This window comes from Mugil cephalus, chromosome 4 (genome assembly GCF_022458985.1).
Source record: "Mugil cephalus isolate CIBA_MC_2020 chromosome 4, CIBA_Mcephalus_1.1, whole genome shotgun sequence".
NCBI lineage: Eukaryota > Metazoa > Chordata > Actinopteri > Mugiliformes > Mugilidae > Mugil > Mugil cephalus.
In genome coordinates this window covers 8,389,895-8,410,492 of record NC_061773.1, presented here as the reverse complement: position 1 = coordinate 8,410,492, position 20,598 = coordinate 8,389,895, and the positions used below count along the sequence as shown (strand labels likewise).

At 40.2% G+C, this 20,598-nt stretch overlaps 1 protein-coding gene across 15 annotated transcripts in view; it reads left to right on the top strand.

Moving 5' to 3' along the window:
* Nucleotides 1-17,047, top strand: part of atp2b2 (ATPase plasma membrane Ca2+ transporting 2) — a 102,757-nt gene extending 85,710 nt beyond the window's left edge. For 12 of the 15 annotated variants that reach the window (XM_047581948.1, XM_047581947.1, XM_047581953.1 and 9 more), the window contains 11 exons: nucleotides 508-749; nucleotides 2,029-2,263; nucleotides 6,420-6,599; nucleotides 6,719-6,806; nucleotides 7,018-7,124; nucleotides 7,739-7,930; nucleotides 8,121-8,334; nucleotides 8,431-8,642; nucleotides 8,748-8,855; nucleotides 8,939-9,121; nucleotides 13,075-17,047. In XM_047581948.1, the coding sequence (XP_047437904.1) occupies nucleotides 508-749; nucleotides 2,029-2,263; nucleotides 6,420-6,599; nucleotides 6,719-6,806; nucleotides 7,018-7,124; nucleotides 7,739-7,930; nucleotides 8,121-8,334; nucleotides 8,431-8,642; nucleotides 8,748-8,855; nucleotides 8,939-9,121; nucleotides 13,075-13,386 (2,073 nt within the window). In that variant the 3' untranslated portion in view covers nucleotides 13,387-17,047. Of the gene's footprint in view, nucleotides 1-507; nucleotides 750-2,028; nucleotides 2,264-6,419; nucleotides 6,600-6,718; nucleotides 6,807-7,017; nucleotides 7,125-7,738; nucleotides 7,931-8,120; nucleotides 8,335-8,430; nucleotides 8,643-8,747; nucleotides 8,856-8,938; nucleotides 9,122-10,312; nucleotides 10,503-10,799; nucleotides 10,850-13,074 lie in introns of all 15 variants that reach the window. The other 3 variants (XM_047581959.1, XM_047581957.1, XM_047581955.1) reach the window with 1 other exon arrangement.
* Nucleotides 17,048-20,598: the final 3,551 nt, after the last annotated feature.

The following is a 20,598-nucleotide window of genomic DNA, read 5'->3' as shown; positions in this document are numbered from 1 at the left end:
TTAGTTTGCCCAAAATTTAATGATGTCAAAAGTCTTTTTCTCCAAGGGATTGAATGTAATAAGAAGTACCAAATTTGATTCCAACCATGTCATCATCTCCTGCCCTCCCACACAGAGTGGCCTGTCACCTGCTTGCTGGTTAATTACCAGAAGCAGTCATTTCAAGTGTCAGATTGGTCTCTTGCTGCAGTGGAGGAAAGATTTATTTGTTTTTATTTATTATATGCACAGCTAGGAAAACATAACTATAGCTGAAATTGTTAGAGTCAAGAGTTATTTTTTTTATTACATTTTATTTTAGTTATTTCTAATACTTTTATTCTGGACGAGTGTAAAGCCACTGCACCAGGGTGTGCTACCGTCTATAGAACTGAAAACACTGAATGTGTTGGCATGGGTCGTAATAATATAACACATAACACTGTCGCAAAGTGAAGCGACAAAATACACGGGAGCAAATATTGTGCTGAAAATAGCCCTGAACACATCAAAATGTTTTCTCCGCAGCCCGCAGATAAGGAAGGCGGTCTGCCGAAGCAGGTGGGCAACAAGACAGAGTGTGGCCTGCTGGGATTGGTCTTGGACCTGAAGCGAGATTACCAGCCAATAAGAAACCAGATCCCAGAGGAGAAGCTCTACAAAGTCTACACCTTCAACTCTGTCAGGAAGTCCATGAGCACTGTCGTCAAACTGCCTGATGGCAGCTTCCGCATGTACAGCAAGGGAGCCTCTGAGATCGTACTCAAAAAGTGAGTGTGGTTTTGCAATTTGCATGAGATGATAATTGTAGAGTTGTCATATGTTTGAGGGCGGAGAATATTCTACATTATTCTATGCATCCAGCATCGACTGAGTTTCCACTACAAGCTCTCGCTATTGTGTCACTTTTGCGTGTCTTAAGAAAACACTATATTAACAGTTAACACTGAAAACTTTTTTAGATATTACACATGACAGATTTAACAAGCAGTTTAATAAAAACACAAATGTAACTACAAATAGCTTAATTTCTCCCCAAAAAATCCCCTAAAATAACATTTGCATAAATTACCATTCATTCGCTTTTTTTTTTAAATGATGGGCAGCTGTTGAGTTAGGCTGTATGCCAGTACACCTGTTTGTTCTCCATTTGATTGTTGACTCGTTTAGGTAATGAAAAATCCATCAGATCATATTAGCTATTTGGCTGCAGTGCTGTGGTAATTTAGGCAATGTCTCTCTCTCTACCTGTGCATTTGTTCTTGTCTTCTCGACAGAAACTCATGAGTGGTTTGACCAGAGCATCGTGTGCATCATGGCCAACTTGCCGCACAGGCATTGATATAAGAGTGTCGATTAAAACCATATTCATTAGCAAAATGGGAAACTGAAATCTGCAAGAACATTTCTGGGGGATCAGCACAGCATTACGATATCAGTCACAATTCGCTGACAAAACTTTTTCATCCTAATGACTATTTTATACTGGAGCTATGGATCATAGCATACGATTAGTATGTACTCCTTTACATAAACAAAGACGTATGAAGCTCACTTTTATATAATATTGTCAACAAAATAGTCATTTTACTACTTTTTTTTAATTATTATTTTATGCTGGATTACACTGACAATGCAAATTCTACATTATACAGTTTAAAGCTATGGCTATTTATTCACATGCTTCCAGTGAACTTAGACCTAGGGAGGCCACCCCCTACCCTGAAAACACCCTATGTGCTCCAGTGATGTAATTAAAAGAGGTTTCATTGGACACAAAATTCCTATACGCCTCCTAGTGTGTGATGAGTCTAGACTGAAAGCTGGAACGTTATGTTAAGATGTAGCAGACCAACTCGTTAAGATAATTTTCCAGGAAGTGACGAACTTTAAAATAGCATGAAAAATGTCTACAGAACTACTTATTTTGCTGTGATCGTTAGACTGGACACTGTGTCAAACAATGGAAGACAATCGTATTGGACAACTGATGTGATTTCATGAGGGGGCTTAAGTAAACCTCACCACATATGCGCCCCTCATTTGCAGATGCAGCTATATCCTGAACGAGGTCGGAGAGTCGAGGGTTTTCCGTCCCAGAGACAAGGATGAGATGGTGAAGAAGGTGATTGAGCCCATGGCGTGTGATGGCCTTAGGACCATCTGTGTGGCGTACCGCGACTTTCCCGGCAATCCTGAGCCCAACTGGGACGATGAGAACAACATCCTCTGTGAGCTAACAGCCATCTGTGTCGTCGGAATAGAGGACCCTGTCAGGCCAGAGGTAGGAGACTGTCAGGCTTTTTTGAACACCGACCATTTTAATCCAAAAAATTGTATCAGTTGTTGTTATTAAATCTTTAATATTAGTAATTTAAGATTTAAGAGTTGTTGAAGAAAACAAAAAGTAAAGTAACAACTGGTGACAAAAGCAGCTGTTATTTGTACGGCTTGACATCAGCATGTATGATTGGTTGCTCAACTAAATGATTATTGATGCACAAAATGTTACTTCAGACAGTCAGTGTTGGCCTACTCACATTTTTCACGCATTTAGTACTTAAGTACTTAAAAAAGAAGCAAAATATGCACTAAAACAAACAAACAAATAATGAAAAAAATACATTAATAAACATATTAGATGTAAGATGTACTTATGTTAAAAGAGGCATATGATAATTCCTAGAATGTAAATTCTAAATTATTTTTATTATCATCAAGTGTTTATATCAATATCGATATTTTTGTGTTTGGTAGTCTGAACTCTGCATCACTTTGCTACTACAGAAAAGAAACGTCACTAAAGGCTTCCAGCTGATTTCTAGGTTCCCCAATTCTGCAAGTTGAGTCTATTCCTCAACCTCCAGCCCCCAGCACCACACATTTTCTATCCAGTAATGTCCCAACAAATAAGCTTGATTAAAACTAGTAATAATTATAATAATAAATACAACCAGTCCTTGCCAATTTAATTTTATGATGCCAGAGAGACAAGGCTGCCAGCTGTAACTATTCCAAGCGCACATTCAATATTCATCATTGCCTTAGTATAATAACATTTAAGTAGTTATAGATACACAGTCCTTGATGTTGTCAGCCTCTGTGTGTCTCCTTTTTTTTTTTTTTTTTTTTTTTTTTTTTTACAAATTCTGAAGATTTCATGCATTGTATTGTTAGGTTTTGGATTCATTTTACCCTCACTTGCACCACATCTGAGTCACTGAGGCATCAAGCTGCAAGTCATGGTTTTGAATGAGGCGAACCATTTTACAACAACATCAAGGACTGTGTATCTATAACTACTTAAATGTTATTATACTAAGGCAATGATGAATATTGAATGTGCGCTTGGAATAGTTACAGCTGGCAGCCTTGTCTCTCTGGCATCATAAAATTAAATTGGCAAGGACTGGTTGTATTTATTATTATAATTATTACTAGTTTTAATCAAGCTTATTTGTTGGGACATTACTGGATAGAAAATGTGTGGTGCTGGGGGCTGGAGGTTGAGGAATAGACTCAACTTGCAGAATTGGGGAACCTAGAAATCAGCTGGAAGCCTTTAGTGACGTTTCTTTTCTGTAGTAGCAAAGTGATGCAGAGTTCAGACTACCAAACACAAAAATATCGATATTGATATAAACACTTGATGATAATAAAAATAATTTAGAATTTACATTCTAGGAATTATCATATGCCTCTTTTAACATAAGTACATCTTACATCTAATATGTTTATTAATGTATTTTTTTCATTATTTGTTTGTTTGTTTTAGTGCATATTTTGCTTCTTTTTTGAGAACCACTGTAGGAATAAAAAATGGACAGTGTAGTAAATTTAGTACTTCCTTAGAAAATGATGACTCAGGTGATGCAGATATACCAATGATGACTGTCATGTGAAGGAAAACAATAATAGACAGATTGATAAATAGATATTTTATGTATCCTGAGGGAAATTCGGTATCCAGTAGCTTCATCACTTAGAAGAACTATTTGTGTACAGTAGAAAAGCTGACTTCACTTGACAGCTCCAGTGCAGGTAAAGGGAAGCAGGAAGCTAACTGGCTACTGCATTATTCAACTTCTTCCTTTCATCTGTTTTCCATCCCGCTCCTCACTCTCTAATGTCTCTCATTCAGCCTTTACCCAGCGCGTTCTTTCCTTTCCACCTTTCTCTGTAATATAAGGTCACTCTTTAAGCGTTGTCTGGGTTGTCTCTTTTTCCTTTGACTTTCTCTGAACCCACCTTTCACTCTCTCATCGTGCTTCTCTCTCAGTCTGCAGGCGAGTTATGTAAGGACCTGAACAGACCTGTGACAGAAAAATAAGTCAGACGAGAAAAGGAATCATTTCATGAACAATGACGAGAGGGAAAAGAATCTTGTAGCGTAGTGTTGTTTTTTAGAACATTTCATGAAAAAAACAATATTATATATATTATATATGTTTAATATTAAACATGTTATATATATATATATATATATACTCTTTCCAGCTACAAAACCTGGAAGTTTGCACGTCCCCTTTCTTTCATCCCAGATGATAACAATAACAAATGTGGAAAACCGTCCACTTCTGTTCTCCAGTTGCATCTTTCCAGGCCTCTTTAAAAGACTGGTTAATATTGGACATTAGATGGTTTTCCCCTCCGCTAAAAGGGTCACCCAGAGTGGTAAACACGTTTCCGGTTTGCTTATTAGTATAATCTTTAATTTGTCTCTAATTTCTTCCTCCAGAATGTGATGTTCTTTTAATAACTGGCTGCTCTGTAGGGATGCCCCCAGAGAGACAAGACAGACGAGATGAGGGAATGGGAGAGAAACAGGGAATGGAAGAGAGACAGACTGAGAAAGATAAATAGATTCATGTCAGATGGATGACAGAACGCAGGAGGAGGTAGATGAGTAAGGAGAGAAATGGAGGAAAACGAGAGTGTAACCAGATCCATACTGGAGACACGAGAGGCTTGTTTTTCCCTCTCACCTACTAGCCTCCTACCCTCTTCCTCTGTGGGGACAGATTGTATTTTTAATAAGCCTCCCCTCTTCTCTTCACCTCTTCTTTCAGATGACCAGTCAACTAGAGCAGTGGGAATCCAAAGAAAATGGGTTGACATGCAGACAAACAGGAGATATTGATCATGATAATTCAATAAGAGACAAAGCAGCAGAACGTAGTAGTTTGCTCTGCTGGTCGCAATATTTTTTCACTGTTTCTTTATCTTGTCAAATTACTTAGTTTAACACTGGGAGAGTACATTGGTCCATTTTTGTGAACAATATCATTGTCACATGTTGGCCAACTTTGAGTTTACTAACAGAAAATGTTTTTTTCTCTACTTGTGCAGAGATCATAATGTACCATCTGTGAGCAGAATCACCCAGTACCCTAAAATCATACCATGTGTTTGTTAAACTTCCAGATCAATGCAGACCTGCCCTCTCTGCTTTTTTTTTGTAACCCATTGATTTTGAAGGAGTTAATTAATTAATGTATGAACAAACTGATTTAATGTACAGTCCATGTCAGCATAGCGGTGGTGGACTCATTTATTCTTCCATCCTATGTTGGATTGTGTTTGTGTGTATTTGTAAGTGCAAGGATCCACCTACAGTGTGTGTATGTGTGTGTGTGTGTATATATATAAATATATAAATGTATGTATAATGTGCAAGATGTCCAGGCATCTATGAGAGTGAAGTGGCAACTATACATATTCCTACCTTCTGTGTGTATGTTAGTTTGTGTGGTGTCAATGTGTCTCTAACTATGCGTAGTTTGATGTGAGTTGTTGTTACTCTATGTGGACACATTTGTTTATGTGTGGGCTTGGAGAGCAGAACTCGCCCACACTGACCTCTGCCAGGAAGAAGATCTGCTTCTGAATTAATACTCTCTACTCTATTGCAAGTTCTTCTTCTGCAGATTGATCTTCATACATTAATATCTCACAGTTAATCAACTAGAGTACTGTCTGGAGGAAACATGCTTCATTACACAGTACATCTTGTGAATACAAAGGAAAAGCAAAGTACTTTTAAAGACTCTATAATCAATGTTTTTACATCAACAATGCATCATGTTTCTATTTGAATGTGAAAGGGGTCATGAAAGGGCAGGTCCTTTCAGTTCTGTAAGCATATAGCTCATTAATATAATTTATTAGCCTGCAGCGTTATTGTTTGCCGTGAAGCTGTTTTCAGTGATGAAGCTCTAAGCGCCCACACCACCAAACGACAAAGTTAATAAGTTAGTGAAGTCTGTTGGATTTATTAGAAACTGTTAATTCGAACACCAAATCAACTTAAAATGTGTTTTCCTGCTTGTCCTAAATAGGCAAATCAGAGATTACAGGTTTTAACAGTTGGTATGTGCTTCATAATGTATGATATGCATAACATACCTAATCACTTTGCATTCATGTATCCCTATTAAAAGGTGCCTGATGCCATTCTGAAGTGCCAGCGTGCAGGCATCACAGTGCGTATGGTGACGGGAGACAACATAAACACAGCCAGGGCCATAGCCATCAAGTGTGGCATCATCCACCCAGGAGAGGACTTCCTCTGCATTGACGGCAAAGAGTTCAACAGGAGGATCCGCAATGAGAAAGGAGAGGTACAGAATCTACCGTCAGTGAGAGAAAGGCAGGGTGTGAGAGACTGAGGGAGAAGAAAAATGCCTAACCCGCAACCAAATGTCCCTCTGTTTCCACTTCTTTGTGTGTGCGTGTCCAGGTGGAACAGGAACGTATCGATAAGGTGTGGCCCAAACTCAGAGTCCTGGCCAGGTCATCCCCAACCGACAAACACACACTCGTCAAAGGTGAATTGATCACTGTTCAGTTTTAAACAAACTTTCCTCTTACATGGTTCTCTGTGACATGACCGCTATATTATTATAGTAATATAGTAGGTAGTATTAATAATGCATACAAAGATCATATACAGCTGTGTTGCTTTACCTTTTGTCCTATACATTCAGTGTATTTACTCTCCTGCATATTTATTTATGTGTATATGTATATTTTGAACAGGTATCATTGACAGCACCATGGTAGACCAGAGGCAGGTGGTGGCTGTAACAGGAGATGGGACCAACGATGGACCTGCTCTAAAGAAAGCTGATGTCGGATTTGCCATGGTGAGCAATCCCCTTTTTTAATTTCTTAATTCTGAGACTGATGTCACTCAGTATCTGCAGATATCTTCTTAACCTCTGCAGTATTAAAGGTTTCCTCTCAGGCACGATCAGACGCTGCTTCTGACTGTGCAGGTTAGGAGCTCCACCTAGTGGACATTTAGGGTCACACGGGTTATTCTCAAACTTTTAACGGTACAGACTATTTAAAGAAAACAAACAGATTGTAAATCACCACATATATACACATTTGCTCTTTCTTGTGGCTGTTTTCTGTTCTTTCTTCAGCAATATATTCTTTTGTTCAAGTTAAATGATTGGGCAGGCCTGTCCAAATGCAGCCACTGTGTAGAAGGTGTTGCATGTTGCCCCTCATCCTGTAACTCACAAACTATGACAGAATAAAGGAAGGAAGTCCTGTCCCTCCCATAAATATGGAGCCTTCTGCCATCAAACCACCTACACTTACTCCTCAGTTAGTCTTCATCATCATCCTGGTTTTGACCAGTCGCTGCAGAGTGGCTTTAGACACATTCCTATGTTATTTAAAGCACCATGATGGAAACATGCTGGGAGCCCAGTTTCTTTCTGATTGCAACTTGTCATTGCTCTTCCAGGGTATTGCTGGTACAGATGTGGCCAAGGAGGCGTCGGATATCATTCTCACCGATGATAATTTCAGTAGCATTGTGAAGGCGGTTATGTGGGGCCGAAACGTGTATGACAGCATCTCCAAGTTCCTTCAGTTCCAGCTTACTGTCAATGTTGTGGCCGTCATCGTGGCTTTCACTGGTGCCTGCATCACACAGGTCAGAGGGATTTAAAACTCAGTATTCACAGCTATTTGAATTAACAGTATGAGCTGATGGTTTTGTTTGGATTACAGCAGTGTGGCATCTCGTGGTATGCCGTGGGATTGTTATTCCAGTATACGCTTTCCATCCCTGGCTGTATTGAAGTTGTTGCGTGTTAACTTCAGTTTGTCTTATGTTTCCACAGGACTCTCCCCTGAAAGCAGTGCAGATGTTGTGGGTGAACCTGATCATGGATACTTTTGCATCTCTGGCCTTGGCGACAGAGCCGCCCACAGAGGATCTGCTCAAGAGGAAGCCGTATGGTCGCAATAAACCTCTGATTTCCAGCACCATGACAAAGAACATCTTAGGACACGCAGTCTATCAGCTCATACTTATTTTCACACTGCTCTTTGCTGGTGCGTAGTTGTTTTTCTATGCCATAATGATTCCATTACAGTGTGAGTTCAGTGTTAATGACAACAAACCAAATGTCTGTTTTCTTTTCCTTCAAGGTGAGAAGATCTTTGACATTGACAATGGCCGCAATGCTCCTCTCCATGCTCCTCCATCTGAGCACTACACCATCATCTTTAACACCTTCGTCATGATGCAGCTGTTTAATGAGATAAATGCCCGCAAAATCCACGGAGAGAGAAATGTCTTTGCTGGTATCTTAAGGAACCCTATCTTCTGCTCTATTGTGTTTGGCACATTTTTTGTACAGGTAAGCAAAAGCAAATTATTTGTTAAATATTGCGTGTCCAATTTAAAAAACACAGGTTCCCTTCTGCCTGTATGTTTTTTATGAGTTATGCTTTGCTTTATGTAGGTTGTGATAGTGCAATTTGGAGGGAAGCCATTCAGCTGTACACCTCTGGATGTGGAAAAATGGATGTGGTGTGTTTTCCTGGGGATGGGGGAACTTCTCTGGGGACAGGTAACAAGCAAGTTCATCTGTTTCTCTGTCATTTTCCATGTGAACTTTCCTCTTGACTCAGTGCTGTCTACTCTGTGGGTTAGGTGATAGCCACCATACCCAATAGCAGGTTGCGCTTCCTGCGGCGGGCAGGCCAGTTAACTCAGAAAGATGAGTCACCAGAAGAAGATGTTAATGAAGAAAATGAGGAGATCGACCACGCAGAGAGGGAGCTGAGGAGAGGACAGATCCTCTGGTTCAGAGGACTCAACCGTATTCAGACTCAGGTGAGAACATGTGACGGCCCACTCTGTATTAAATCAGTGTGCTGAGACTTAAAATTAAAAACATATGGATCGATTATTGATTTACACTGGGTTACTCTAAATAACTTATCCCTTATAAATTCAAAGTTCATCCAATTTTTGTTGTTTTCTAAAATGTCTTTTTTGATGACTATGTGTCTCCCTGTTGGACATTACCTATGTCATGTCATGTCATGTTAGTCAGTCACAGCCTTAAAGCCACTTTATTTCAAGATGACTTATTTAGGAGGCGACGATGCAGCTCTCCCTCACTGGACCGCAGCGATGACCACTGTGCAACTGTGGATGATCGACATTCAAATACAGCAGGAAATAATTGCTGCATTGTTGTGACTGATGAGCTCCACAGGCCGGTATCACTGTGATGTTTCCAAGGGTTTTCATGTGTTGGATTTGGTTTAACTGTCGTGTTACTGAAGGTCCTGGACTGGCATCTCACAGGGGGCAGCCAAACAAGGTTAAGAGATAAAGTTCAAATATAGACCAGAGTACTGGTGGGTAAACTTCAGAAGTTGTCACAATTTTGGTTTTACTTTTGTAACTCCAGCCATTGGATCTTGTTGTGGTTATGGTAAGACTGGATGTCTAGCCATATAGATAGTCCAGTTTTGGTTTGTTTCCAAGACGTAATGCAATACAGTCACGAGGCATTAAGTTACCGTCAGCCACCCAGTCAGCGCTACTCTAGCTAATGAGTTTTCAGTAGCTACTTCTTTTTATTGTTCGCAGTATATGAGACATCATTTCAGGAACAAAAATGCTGTCACAGAAATGTCTTGCAATAATCCTGTGCTGTAAGCGCCGCAAACAAATGCCTTGAGAGTCTCTACTGTGTTAATGTGGAGGTAGAACAAATCTAGACAAATGAACCAAACAGCTATCTTCATGGCTACCATTGCAGGTACAGGTAGATGAATTCTCTCTCCCTCTCTTTTTTTTTTATTTTTTTAATTTGGGTAAAGCAGCCTTTGTAGTCACCATTTTGTTGTGAGGATACAACATCCTGACATTTAGCTCTCTCCCATCGTGTCGTGACTGACACTGCACTCCTGTTACCACCCAAGTCACCCAGCCAGTCAACCCATGTTGCCATTTGGTCTGTGTCACTCTGAGCGGCCATTTGTCTTCTCCTGTCCCGATCTCCTCCCACAGATTGAAGTAGTCAACACCTTCAAGAGCGGCACCTCCTTTCAGGGGGCGGGGGCTCTGAGGCGCCAGTCATCCACCACCAGCCAGACCCAGGATGTAACCAATGTTTCTAGTCCTAGTCACGTGTCCTTGTCCAATGCCCTTTCCTCTCCTACAAGCACTACTGCTGCTACTGCTCCTCCCACTACTGGCCGTGAGTCAGAACTGTCAGTCTGCTTCTCTACTCTCTTTGCTTCAGGCCTGCCAACCTGCCATGTACCAAACAGTTATTCTTCTCTATTATTATTATTTATTATTTTTTTCAAACCAAATAAAAGCAGGTTGACATGTCTGAAGATGTGTCTTTTTCTTTCTTGCTATCTGCTTTTATTTTCGTATTCTCTCTTCTGTCTTTTTGCTGTTCATACTGGATTTCAAATTCATCTTGATATCTCCTCCCATGGTCGGGTGTACTGTCCTCTCATTGGTGGATGTGTGTTTGCTTCCCCAGAGTGCTAGGAGCGCAGGACTAAGGGTGATACCCACGGCGTGACATTTCAGGTTGTGAGTTTGTCTCCCTCTGCTCACCCCCCCATCCGTCATCCCATCCTTCAATTTTTAAGTCTTTACAAACATCAATGTGAACTAATTCCAGTCAACTCACAGAGGGACTGGGTGAACATTCAAGTATAAGTTGCAGTGTTGTCTCATTTTACGTGGGTTTGCTACTGATGTGACAAATCACACTGATTTTAGATAAAAACTAATTTCACCTGTATATTCCAGCAGATAAGAAAACCTTATTGAAGCTACAATAAAAAGTCTCTGACAAGTGGAGCGTTGTTAGTATCAGCAAAGCTACTTAACGCTTTTGTCCATCTTCTTTCTATATCTGACACAAGTACATACACGCACTTCCTGTCTTGATTTAATCTTTGCCTGTTTGATCAAATGAAATGTTGTGCTTAGGTTGTGTGGACTACAACCCTCATAAGGCAGCGCTGTACCAAGAATTCATCCCGTCTTGTCGCTTCATACTGTCGATGTAGTTGACTGTCATGTTGCCATAGTTACGGACATAGATCAGCAGCCGCAATGTAAATTCAACCCTCCCCATCAGTGTTACCTGTCAGACATCCTGTAACATGCCCTCATCCAGACAGGCTCCTCGTATTATTATTTTTATTTATCTGTTCTGTCTCCTTATGTCGTGCGCTGTACACAGTTACTGCAGTAGCACTACTACAATATGTAAGATGCAGTCAGGAAGAGGAAAACCCTTCTCCTCTGTAAATCTTGTATTTTTAAAGCAAAACAAGACACTGGTTTTCCTACATGGTTCAATTTAGATTTATTTTTCTTAATCCAAAATATAATATTCATATCATATGTGATGCAACTCACTAATTCAAGTCACGTTTATTAAATTAAATCACAGAAAAGCATTCACTTGTTACAGCTTTCCTAATGTGATGTCCTCAGGTGTGAAAATGAAGAACAATAATAACACATATCATTTTGTCTTAGCCTTTGTTATATTGTATTTATCAGAAGCACAATGTAGTAAGATTATAACACATTTAAGTTAATTGTCCTTAAAACAGTTGCTATTTAGCATTAAAGCAGAAGAAGCTGTTGCACCTGTCAAGTAAAGCTCTGCCAGGGTCAAATATTGACCCCCGATGAACCAGAATGCAACGCGATTCAGTTCCTGTCACACATCCTAAACTTCAAGATGTTGATGATGTTGCAACTGCAAACAGGGTTATGATTAAAACGACACCACGAGATGATATGCAGAGGCACTGATCCACCTTGTCTGAGACTTATACTTGAGTGTTTACTTAGCTGTGCATGGAGTTGAGAACACGCTTTGACCGTCAGACGTCTGACGTTAAAACTGTTACTTTCATCATCCACTTCCATGTGTTTAGTGTCAGCAGTCTGTGTGCCCCTCCATCCTGTTGTCTAGATGCATGTAGTTTGTGTTAATTACCTGTGTTCATAATACCGTAACCTGCTGCTTGTTGTCTTAAAGACACTTTTTTTTTGGATGTGTTGTTTCGTTGTGAGTTTTACACTGAGATGCTTGTGCTGAGGCAGCCTCATGCAGACCTGACTCCCTCCATTGCCCTGTTTGGGACCACGCTTTACCCACCCTGTGCTATATTTGTTTGTTCGTGTGTCCCAGTCAGAGTCTGTGTGGATATTTTCCCAGACAGTGTTCTGGTACCTTCAGATGTTTTTAAAACCACCCGATTGGATCTCTCAGATCTAACCTCCTTCCTTCTTACTGACCTCGTCCACAAGATTTCTTCAAACTTGCATGTGATATTCTCCTTAAAAAATTTTCTGTGAGCATTCCATTTATTAACGTGGCTTGTTTCTAGGTATACAGCCCATTGGACTAAAGCGTATACTTACAACGAGCGTTTGTGTTGCTTTGTTTTTCCAGAAATGTATGATTTTGTTGTGTTTTTTTTATTATTATTATTATTTTCTGAGTGTGTTCCTCACAGTTTTCCTTAGTGCACGCCAAAATTGAGTGACTTGTGAACTGTGGTCATCTTGTGAAAGCAGAACAGACTGCAGTTACCTTCTCTCTTGCTGCTCCCTCACCTGCTCCACCCTCTTTATCCTCAAATTAGAGGATCCCTCCTTCACCTTTGCCCCCTTCCTCCTCAGCCTCCCTCTCTCTCCCGAGGGTTCCTCCAGCCCTTCCACTTCGCCTCTGACGTCACCTCTCATCATTTCTCTTCCTTTTCGTCCCTGTTTTGTCACGACAGATCCGAGTTGTGAATGCATTCCGTAGCTCCCTGTATGAAGGCCTGGAAAAACCAGACTCCAGAACATCCATCCACAACTTCATGACACACCCTGAGTTTAGGATAGAAGACTCCACGCCCAACATCCCCCTGATTGATGACACGGACGATGACTCTGCTCGGAGGAGGAGGAAGTACTCCAGCCAGCCCTCGTCCCCTAACAAGAACAACAACGCCATTGACAGTGGCATCAATCTCACCATCGACAACAGTAAATCAGCTGCTTCCTCCAGCCCCGCCAGTCCTCTGCACAGCCTGGAGACCAGCCTCTAACCCTGATCCTGAACTCACCTCTTAACCTCTAATGTTGTTTCCTTGCAGGGGCGCCTCCTCCTATTCCTCCGGACATTTTACTGTAACCACCAACAAATTACGCCGAAATTTTTCAACCTCTCTTTCCTTCCAGTCCCCGAAAACCACCATTTGCCACCGACGCAGGGCGGGTCCTGTTGGAAGAAAAAAAAAAAAACGCCTTTCTTTATTCTGTACCCGTGAGCCCATAAGGCTCCGAGCTCCTTTTAAAAAAAACGGAGAAAATCTAATGAAGAAAAGAAGAAAAACTATCAAAAAAGCGCAACAAAGCCACAAAACCTACACAGCCATCCTGCTCTTGTGGTTACATCCGTGTGTATGGTGGCAGCCGCGGTGGTGTGGCGCGTCTGACCATATGCTTACACTGGTTAGCATGTACTGTTTAAGTGTGCAGCCGACTGCACAAAAGTATGAACACTGGGAGGAGGACGACGAGGAGGGAGACTCTGCTGTGGAGGAAAAACCAACAGGACAGACTGTAAACTCCCCTTACACTCCCTGTCCTCAACAGTAACATTGTTAATACTGATAATAGTTTAAATTAAAATGAAAAGCATTGTTATTATTCTAATTCTGATTCTTATTCTTATTGTTCTTATTATTATTGTTGCTCCTGCATGAATGTACATTACCCAAGTTTTATTTAAAGGGGTTTTAATTTTATTGGAGTTCTTTGGTTCTGATGGCCTCGCGGCGGACTGCTACTTTAAAGACAGCTTCTCTGAGTTTCTAGCCTGCAAGGTTCCCTCTTCTGTGTGGCATGAACATGTACCCGACTGTAAAAATTTATTTCATCCGTAAATGGAAGCGTGTACCGAGGTGGTAGGGCTCAACTTGCACAGTAGTTTTGCACCTGTCGGAAAAAGAGGAATGCAAAATAACAATAATGATGATAGCATTTATGGGATATAGTCTATAAATACATATAAATATATTTAGAGAGAGTTTATCTTTGTTTGTTGGCATGTTGCCTTGTTCCTGCTTCAATGGCTCAAATTACTTTGACTTATTTATGTCTTAAAGAGAATGTAATTTGTTTACAACCTCGTAGAGATAAACTTCCTGGTTTCTAGAAGGGGGGAGGCGAAGGTGAAGCTCGAATGGACCAGAGCTGTGTTGGTGTGTCATTACTGAAAAACCATGTGCTGGAATTTGCCTGCTATCTTGTCAAATACTGTAGATATTTTTAGAAGATTAACAACAAAAAGAAACCAAAATATAACGGGATACATAGTAAATGTGGAATCTTAGTATTACTCTATATGATTGTTGGGATCAAGTTGGAGCGGCTTGCCTTTGGTTTTTCTAAACGGAGGCCTCCTTTATTTGTGACGGAGGGGGATATTTAATTCTTTCTTTTTTTTCCACTTCTCTTTTTTCAAATTATGTTGTTTTCTCTGTGCTGTAGCGCTGGCCAAGGGGTCAGGGCTCGAGTCAAAGGCTGATATCAGGACCTTAATAGTGAACTGTCTTCTAGATTTACCTGCTCGTTCAAAGGACTCAATGTTTTAGAAATATGTGTGACCATTAAATGGCTGCGATTGAGTCATACTAGAAATTTGCAAACGTAATATTTGGCCTGTACCGCGCGGAAATCAGACTTTTTATTTTTTAACTACATTACGTTGTTCCCTTTTTGTTTTTAAATTTCGAATTTCTTTTTGTTGAAAGACATTTCTTTACTTCTAGCAGAGGGAGAGACACTTACACAGCCCCACAAAGCTGTTGGCATTTTTAACATCTTAAAAAAAAAAAAAAAAAAAGGTAAAACTGACAAAAACAACTAATTACAACAGAAATGGAATGTTAATTTGACTCTTTTTCTATATATACATATATATATATATATATAAAAAAAAAAGATTTTCTGCACTATCTGGTTATGAATGAAAACTTCTGTGGTGTAACTCTAGATGTGCTTTTGTGTGTTTTAACCAAGCTTGTCTTCCTGCCGTCACAGAATATACAGTACTCTAGCATCTCAACTGTACTCACTCTACTTGTAAACTATTTATCGTGCTTTGACCAATCAGACATTACCAGAGAGAAGTTACATGCAGAAGGCACATTTACCCAGACTTATTGCACTCAGAGGGACAAGGCCACCTAACTAGCCTGTACTAATGTTATTTCTATTACTAACAAAGTCATTGGCAAGCATGACGTGATAGGCTCATTATGCAACTTTAAAAAAAGAGAAAAGATTTTTCTATTTTAAAAAGAAATCCTGAACATTACTACAGTAAATACCATCATCTATCCACCAATTTCGATCCTTTTTCTTTTTTATATCCTCCTCCTCTGTCATACCCCAGCCGATCCATCCATCTGGAGAGGGTGCACAAGCTTTATCAGTCAGCTCAGGCATGTTGAAAAAGTAACATGGACCATTTCAATACAATCTGTCCTTTTAAGTTGGAGGAAAAAAAAACAGTCTGGATATTCTGGTATTCTGCTTAAAAGCTGTTGATTTATTTCGTATCCTTTCCGATGTTTTAACTTGACAATTTATTTGTTTGTCTGTAAAAAATTTAAACAATAAACTAAACAAAAACATAACGATAGCATTTTCAATAATAATAATGATAATACAAAAAAAAAAAGAAGAAGAAGAAGAAGAAAAGACTTAAGCCAACATTTGTGAACCACTTTTACATCCAGGAGGACTTTCAGCTTTAAGAGGATGCAAAGTTTCAAAAATAATCTCTGTAAATACAGCAATGAGTCCGCTGAGGACACACACTTCAGTGCGGACTGGTGTGAAAACTGGGACTTCTTCCTGACTACATCTACCATCATGCACCGCAACAAGTCATACTGCCGGCGCAGCTGATTGGCTGTGTGTAATCAATCACTGCTCCTGTCAGAAACTTCAGAACATCGTGATTACAGCCAAATCATAACACGTGTTGTAACAACCAATAATTATGTTGATGATGACACTGATGATGATGATGATGATGATGATGATGATGATGATGATGATGACGATGATGATGATGCTGATGCTGATGATAATGATGATATCAATGATACTTCTTGCAATATACTCTCACCTGCCTCGATGTACTGTATTTAGCAGCATGCAGTTTGTGGAACAAAGAAAAAGAGAAATGCCAACAGATAACTTTTTGGCATACTTAGCCATTCATGGGTAAGTGATTTAAGTGTTCATCTTGTTTTTATGATATTTTTTTTATCTATACAATAATTGTAAATAAAGAACTCAATGTCTTTGTTCATTTAATACTATGCAAAAAGTCATGCTTTTCTGATTGTTACCCACCCTTAATCCTAGAGTGTGTTGCTGGAATGTTTGTGGTCTCAAAAGTCAGTAAAAAAAAACAACAACAAAGAAAAAAAACAATGTGACGTAAATTATTTTCTAGCCTGAGGAAAAAAATTTAATGAAATTTATTATTATTATGATATCACGAGGAGGAGGATGATGATGACAGTGGTGACGATGATGATAATGATGATAATGATGATGGTGATGATGATGATGATGATGATGATGAACTGTGACTCTTGCTGCTTGACTGTCCCATTTACCACTCTCCTGACAGGAGCGCAAGTGACAAACATAATAAAAACCAACAAATAAACAAAGAAAAAAAAAGAGAGAACGAAACTAAATAAATCTCCCAGAGCAGCATGACCCAGCATGGTGTGTCCTGGCCCCGTGTCACATGTCCTGTTCTGATTCGTTGTGCTTCACCTTTCAGTGTCTGCTGTGATTGTTTTTCCATGTTTGCTGATTTGTTTTCAAAAGTTTTTGAATGTGGCGAACATTTTTGGAGAATTTAAAATTGTAAAAGTCCAAGAAACTATTGATTTCAAACACTGGAGATTCTGAACCTGTTACTTCGTGATCCCTGTTAATGAAGCGAGAGCAGACTGAACAAAACCACTGCTGTCTTCAAAATGAGAACAACTGAAACATTTGAAGCACGACAAGTTGTGTACACAAAATTCTTGGCACTACATTGTTTAATAAGTTGTAGGAAAAAGCTCTTACAAATAAGTAACCTGATGAAGGTATTGAAAAGGTGCAGTGATTACAGAGTTAAGAACATCGACTTAGTTAAATGCAATGTTTTAATTGACCATCCACATCCACCATTGCTGAAAACATTGACAAACGAGTCACAACTCATGATCCTTATTTAAGATTCCTTATTAAAATGTTGTGAACACTTCAGTGGTGAGCCAGTCGAGCTGTAAACTAAAGGCAGCATCAATGCCAAGAATTAGTTCACTCTCAAATGGCGAGTTGTGAGACGTTAAAGGTGCCTTGTGGAGTTTTCTTAAGAAAGCTGCATCCTTATATCGTCTTAACAAGCTTTTTAAATATGTTAAATGTGAAACGTGTGCAGTATATTGTTGCGTTGTTAACTGCCATGTTTGCTATCCCGCTGTCCTCCACAGGGCATCTCTTAAAAACCAGCAGCAGTGACGTTTATTCCGTCTTTGTGCCTGTGACTCAAATAAAGGACAGATCGCCTTTTTAAGTCTGAAACTCCACTGGGCACCTTTAAAGTTTGCAGGGATGAAAATACATATAGCCTCTTTTGCCCCTGACATACCAGACACTGTAGCTGTGTGCGTCCACACGCCCCATAAACATCGGATCTCAGAGAGTGATTACACTGGCTTCTTTCCCTCTGCTGCTTGAACCTCTCTTTTCACAATGATTCGTGGTCAGAGTCTAACACTGGAAAAGTGTGTTCAGATTCACCAAAGTGGTCGTGAACCTGCAGACAGAATCTTTGACGTCACAAATAGTTCAGACGCCCGTAATGTTCCAAGAGGTTACAAAATTTCTGATGTGGAAACATCAAACATGCATTGCACAAGCAATGAGAAATTATACTTAATGGTAGTGGGTGGCATCCTGAATCCTGAATTTTAAAAGGTTATTTTCACCTGGATGTTGTGTCTTTGAGTGATGGCCGAGGTGAAGCAAGCTTGAAACTTCTAATTTGAAAAGGCAGAAAACTAAAGTGTTAAGTTGATTTTTAAAAATACACTCCTATGATGTTCAAATACAGATATTGTTACTGTACATTCAGAACATCATGATACTGACACCCACTAGCATCAGTGTGATTGTAGAAAAAACAACAAAACTGTTTCCACAATAGAAAAGAAATCAGCTGCTCCAAAAGCCAAAACAGGGTTCCTGATTGTGTGCTGTGTAACACAAGGGTCACTGAAGGTGTTTATCTGATTGTCCACTGGAGGGCAGTGTTTCACCAGAGATGACTGAAGCCGTAATAATAATTAACTGCACATCCATGTATAGGTGCCGATGAAGTTGTTCCTTGTTCATTGTTCTTTTATTGTAAGAAAGAGGTCCTCATAATTTAGACTCATCATTCTGAAGAGAAAGACGTAGGCATTGAAAATATACAAAGGCGATTAATGAGGTATACTTGATTAACTCTGAGTACATGCTGAGATGAAGTGAAACTGTACCTAATTTGCTCAGCCTTCAGTGGGGTTGTTCAAGATTCACTCTGATCAACCATAAGATTACGACTATCACTGACGGTCAAAGTGAATTACATGGTTTTTATATATATCTATCTATTAGGCAGCAAGTTTACATTTTATCTTCAATGTTGATGTTAGAAGCAGAAAGACAGTCAATGTGAATGTGAAAGGATGTGAGCGACTTTGATCAGGGCCAAATTGTTGTGGCTGCAGCTCCACTGGGGTGTTTCCTGTCAGCAGTGATCAGCATCTATCAAAATGGGTCCAAGGGAGGAAAAGCAGTGAACTACTGTTGCTCAAGTTGGTAAAACAAAAAGAAAAAAAAAAGTTGATGCAGATTTTGATAGGAAGGGGTCAGAACTGGCAGTGCATCGCAGGTTGTTTTGTTGATGTAGCCACAGACGGGTCAGCGTGTCTATGCTGAACTCTGTCAACTGAACACATGGCACCAGGATGCACTATGGGAAGAAGGCAAGCCTGTGGAGGCAGAGTGACGCTTTGGTGCAACGGTGTACTGGGAGACGCTGGGTCGTGCCATTCATTTGGATATTACATTGACACCTACCATGTACCTGAGCATCGTCGCAGAACAACATTTCTCTTTCAGTAGCATATAACAGCCTACAACAAAGCAGAGAAATCAGTGACAGCAGGGTCAGTCTATAATGATCATGAAAGGTTTTTCTACAGGTCGTTGGACTACTTTTCATACAAAGCCCATTAAGCAGAATGAGGCATCATATCTGGTGATTAATCATTCAGTGACTGACCCACAGAGCCTTAAATGAAAGAGGTTTGATTTATTTACACTGTAGACATGGGCTCATTGTATATATGAGCAGTGAACTAGATATATGTAACATCTGGTACATGTTAAACGACCTTGGCTTCCTGCGGAAATAAAGATGCCTCTGACCTTTTTTATACTGAGTCTACGTTAGTTGACCAGTCCAGTTTGTGATCCAGCTGTAGACTCAGGTACTTATAGTTCGGAACCCCCTCTACACACTCCACAATGATGGTTACAGGCTGCAGGTGGGGCCTAGACCTCCAGAAATCCACTACCATCTCCAGACATAGTTGTTCACTAGATTCTCCTGCTCTTGTCCATCTCTGATACACCACACAATCACAGTCTCATCCAGCTCCAGTCCTGCTGACCATATTCCTGTGGGGAGCGTACCTATGTTCCCCGGGTCCCTAACCTTAAACCTAACCCTAACCCTAACCCTTTTTTAAAAAAAGGGTCCTATGTTCCATGGTCACATACAAAGCGAGGAACATAGGACCCGGGGAACATAGGGATGATCCCGTCCTGTGCATGCTGTTCACCCACCTGACATACTGAGGTCTCCCAGTGAGACAGTCCACTATCCAAGAAATGAGGTCTAGTCTTTAGCTTGTCTTTCAGCAGCAGGGGCTGAATGGTGTTGAATGCACTGGAAAAAAACATGATCCTCACAGCAGCATTCCCCTTGTCCAAGGGTGAGAAAGTCCAATGGAGCATATAGAGGATTGCATCCTCCACCCCCACCTTCTCTTGGTTCACAAACTGTAGTGGGTCGAGAGTGTGGCAGACCTGGGGCCTGATGTGATGGAGCACCACAGATGGAGCAAAAGTCTTCACAACCAAAATATAACCATATCTGACCCATATTTGCTGGGTGTGCAGAC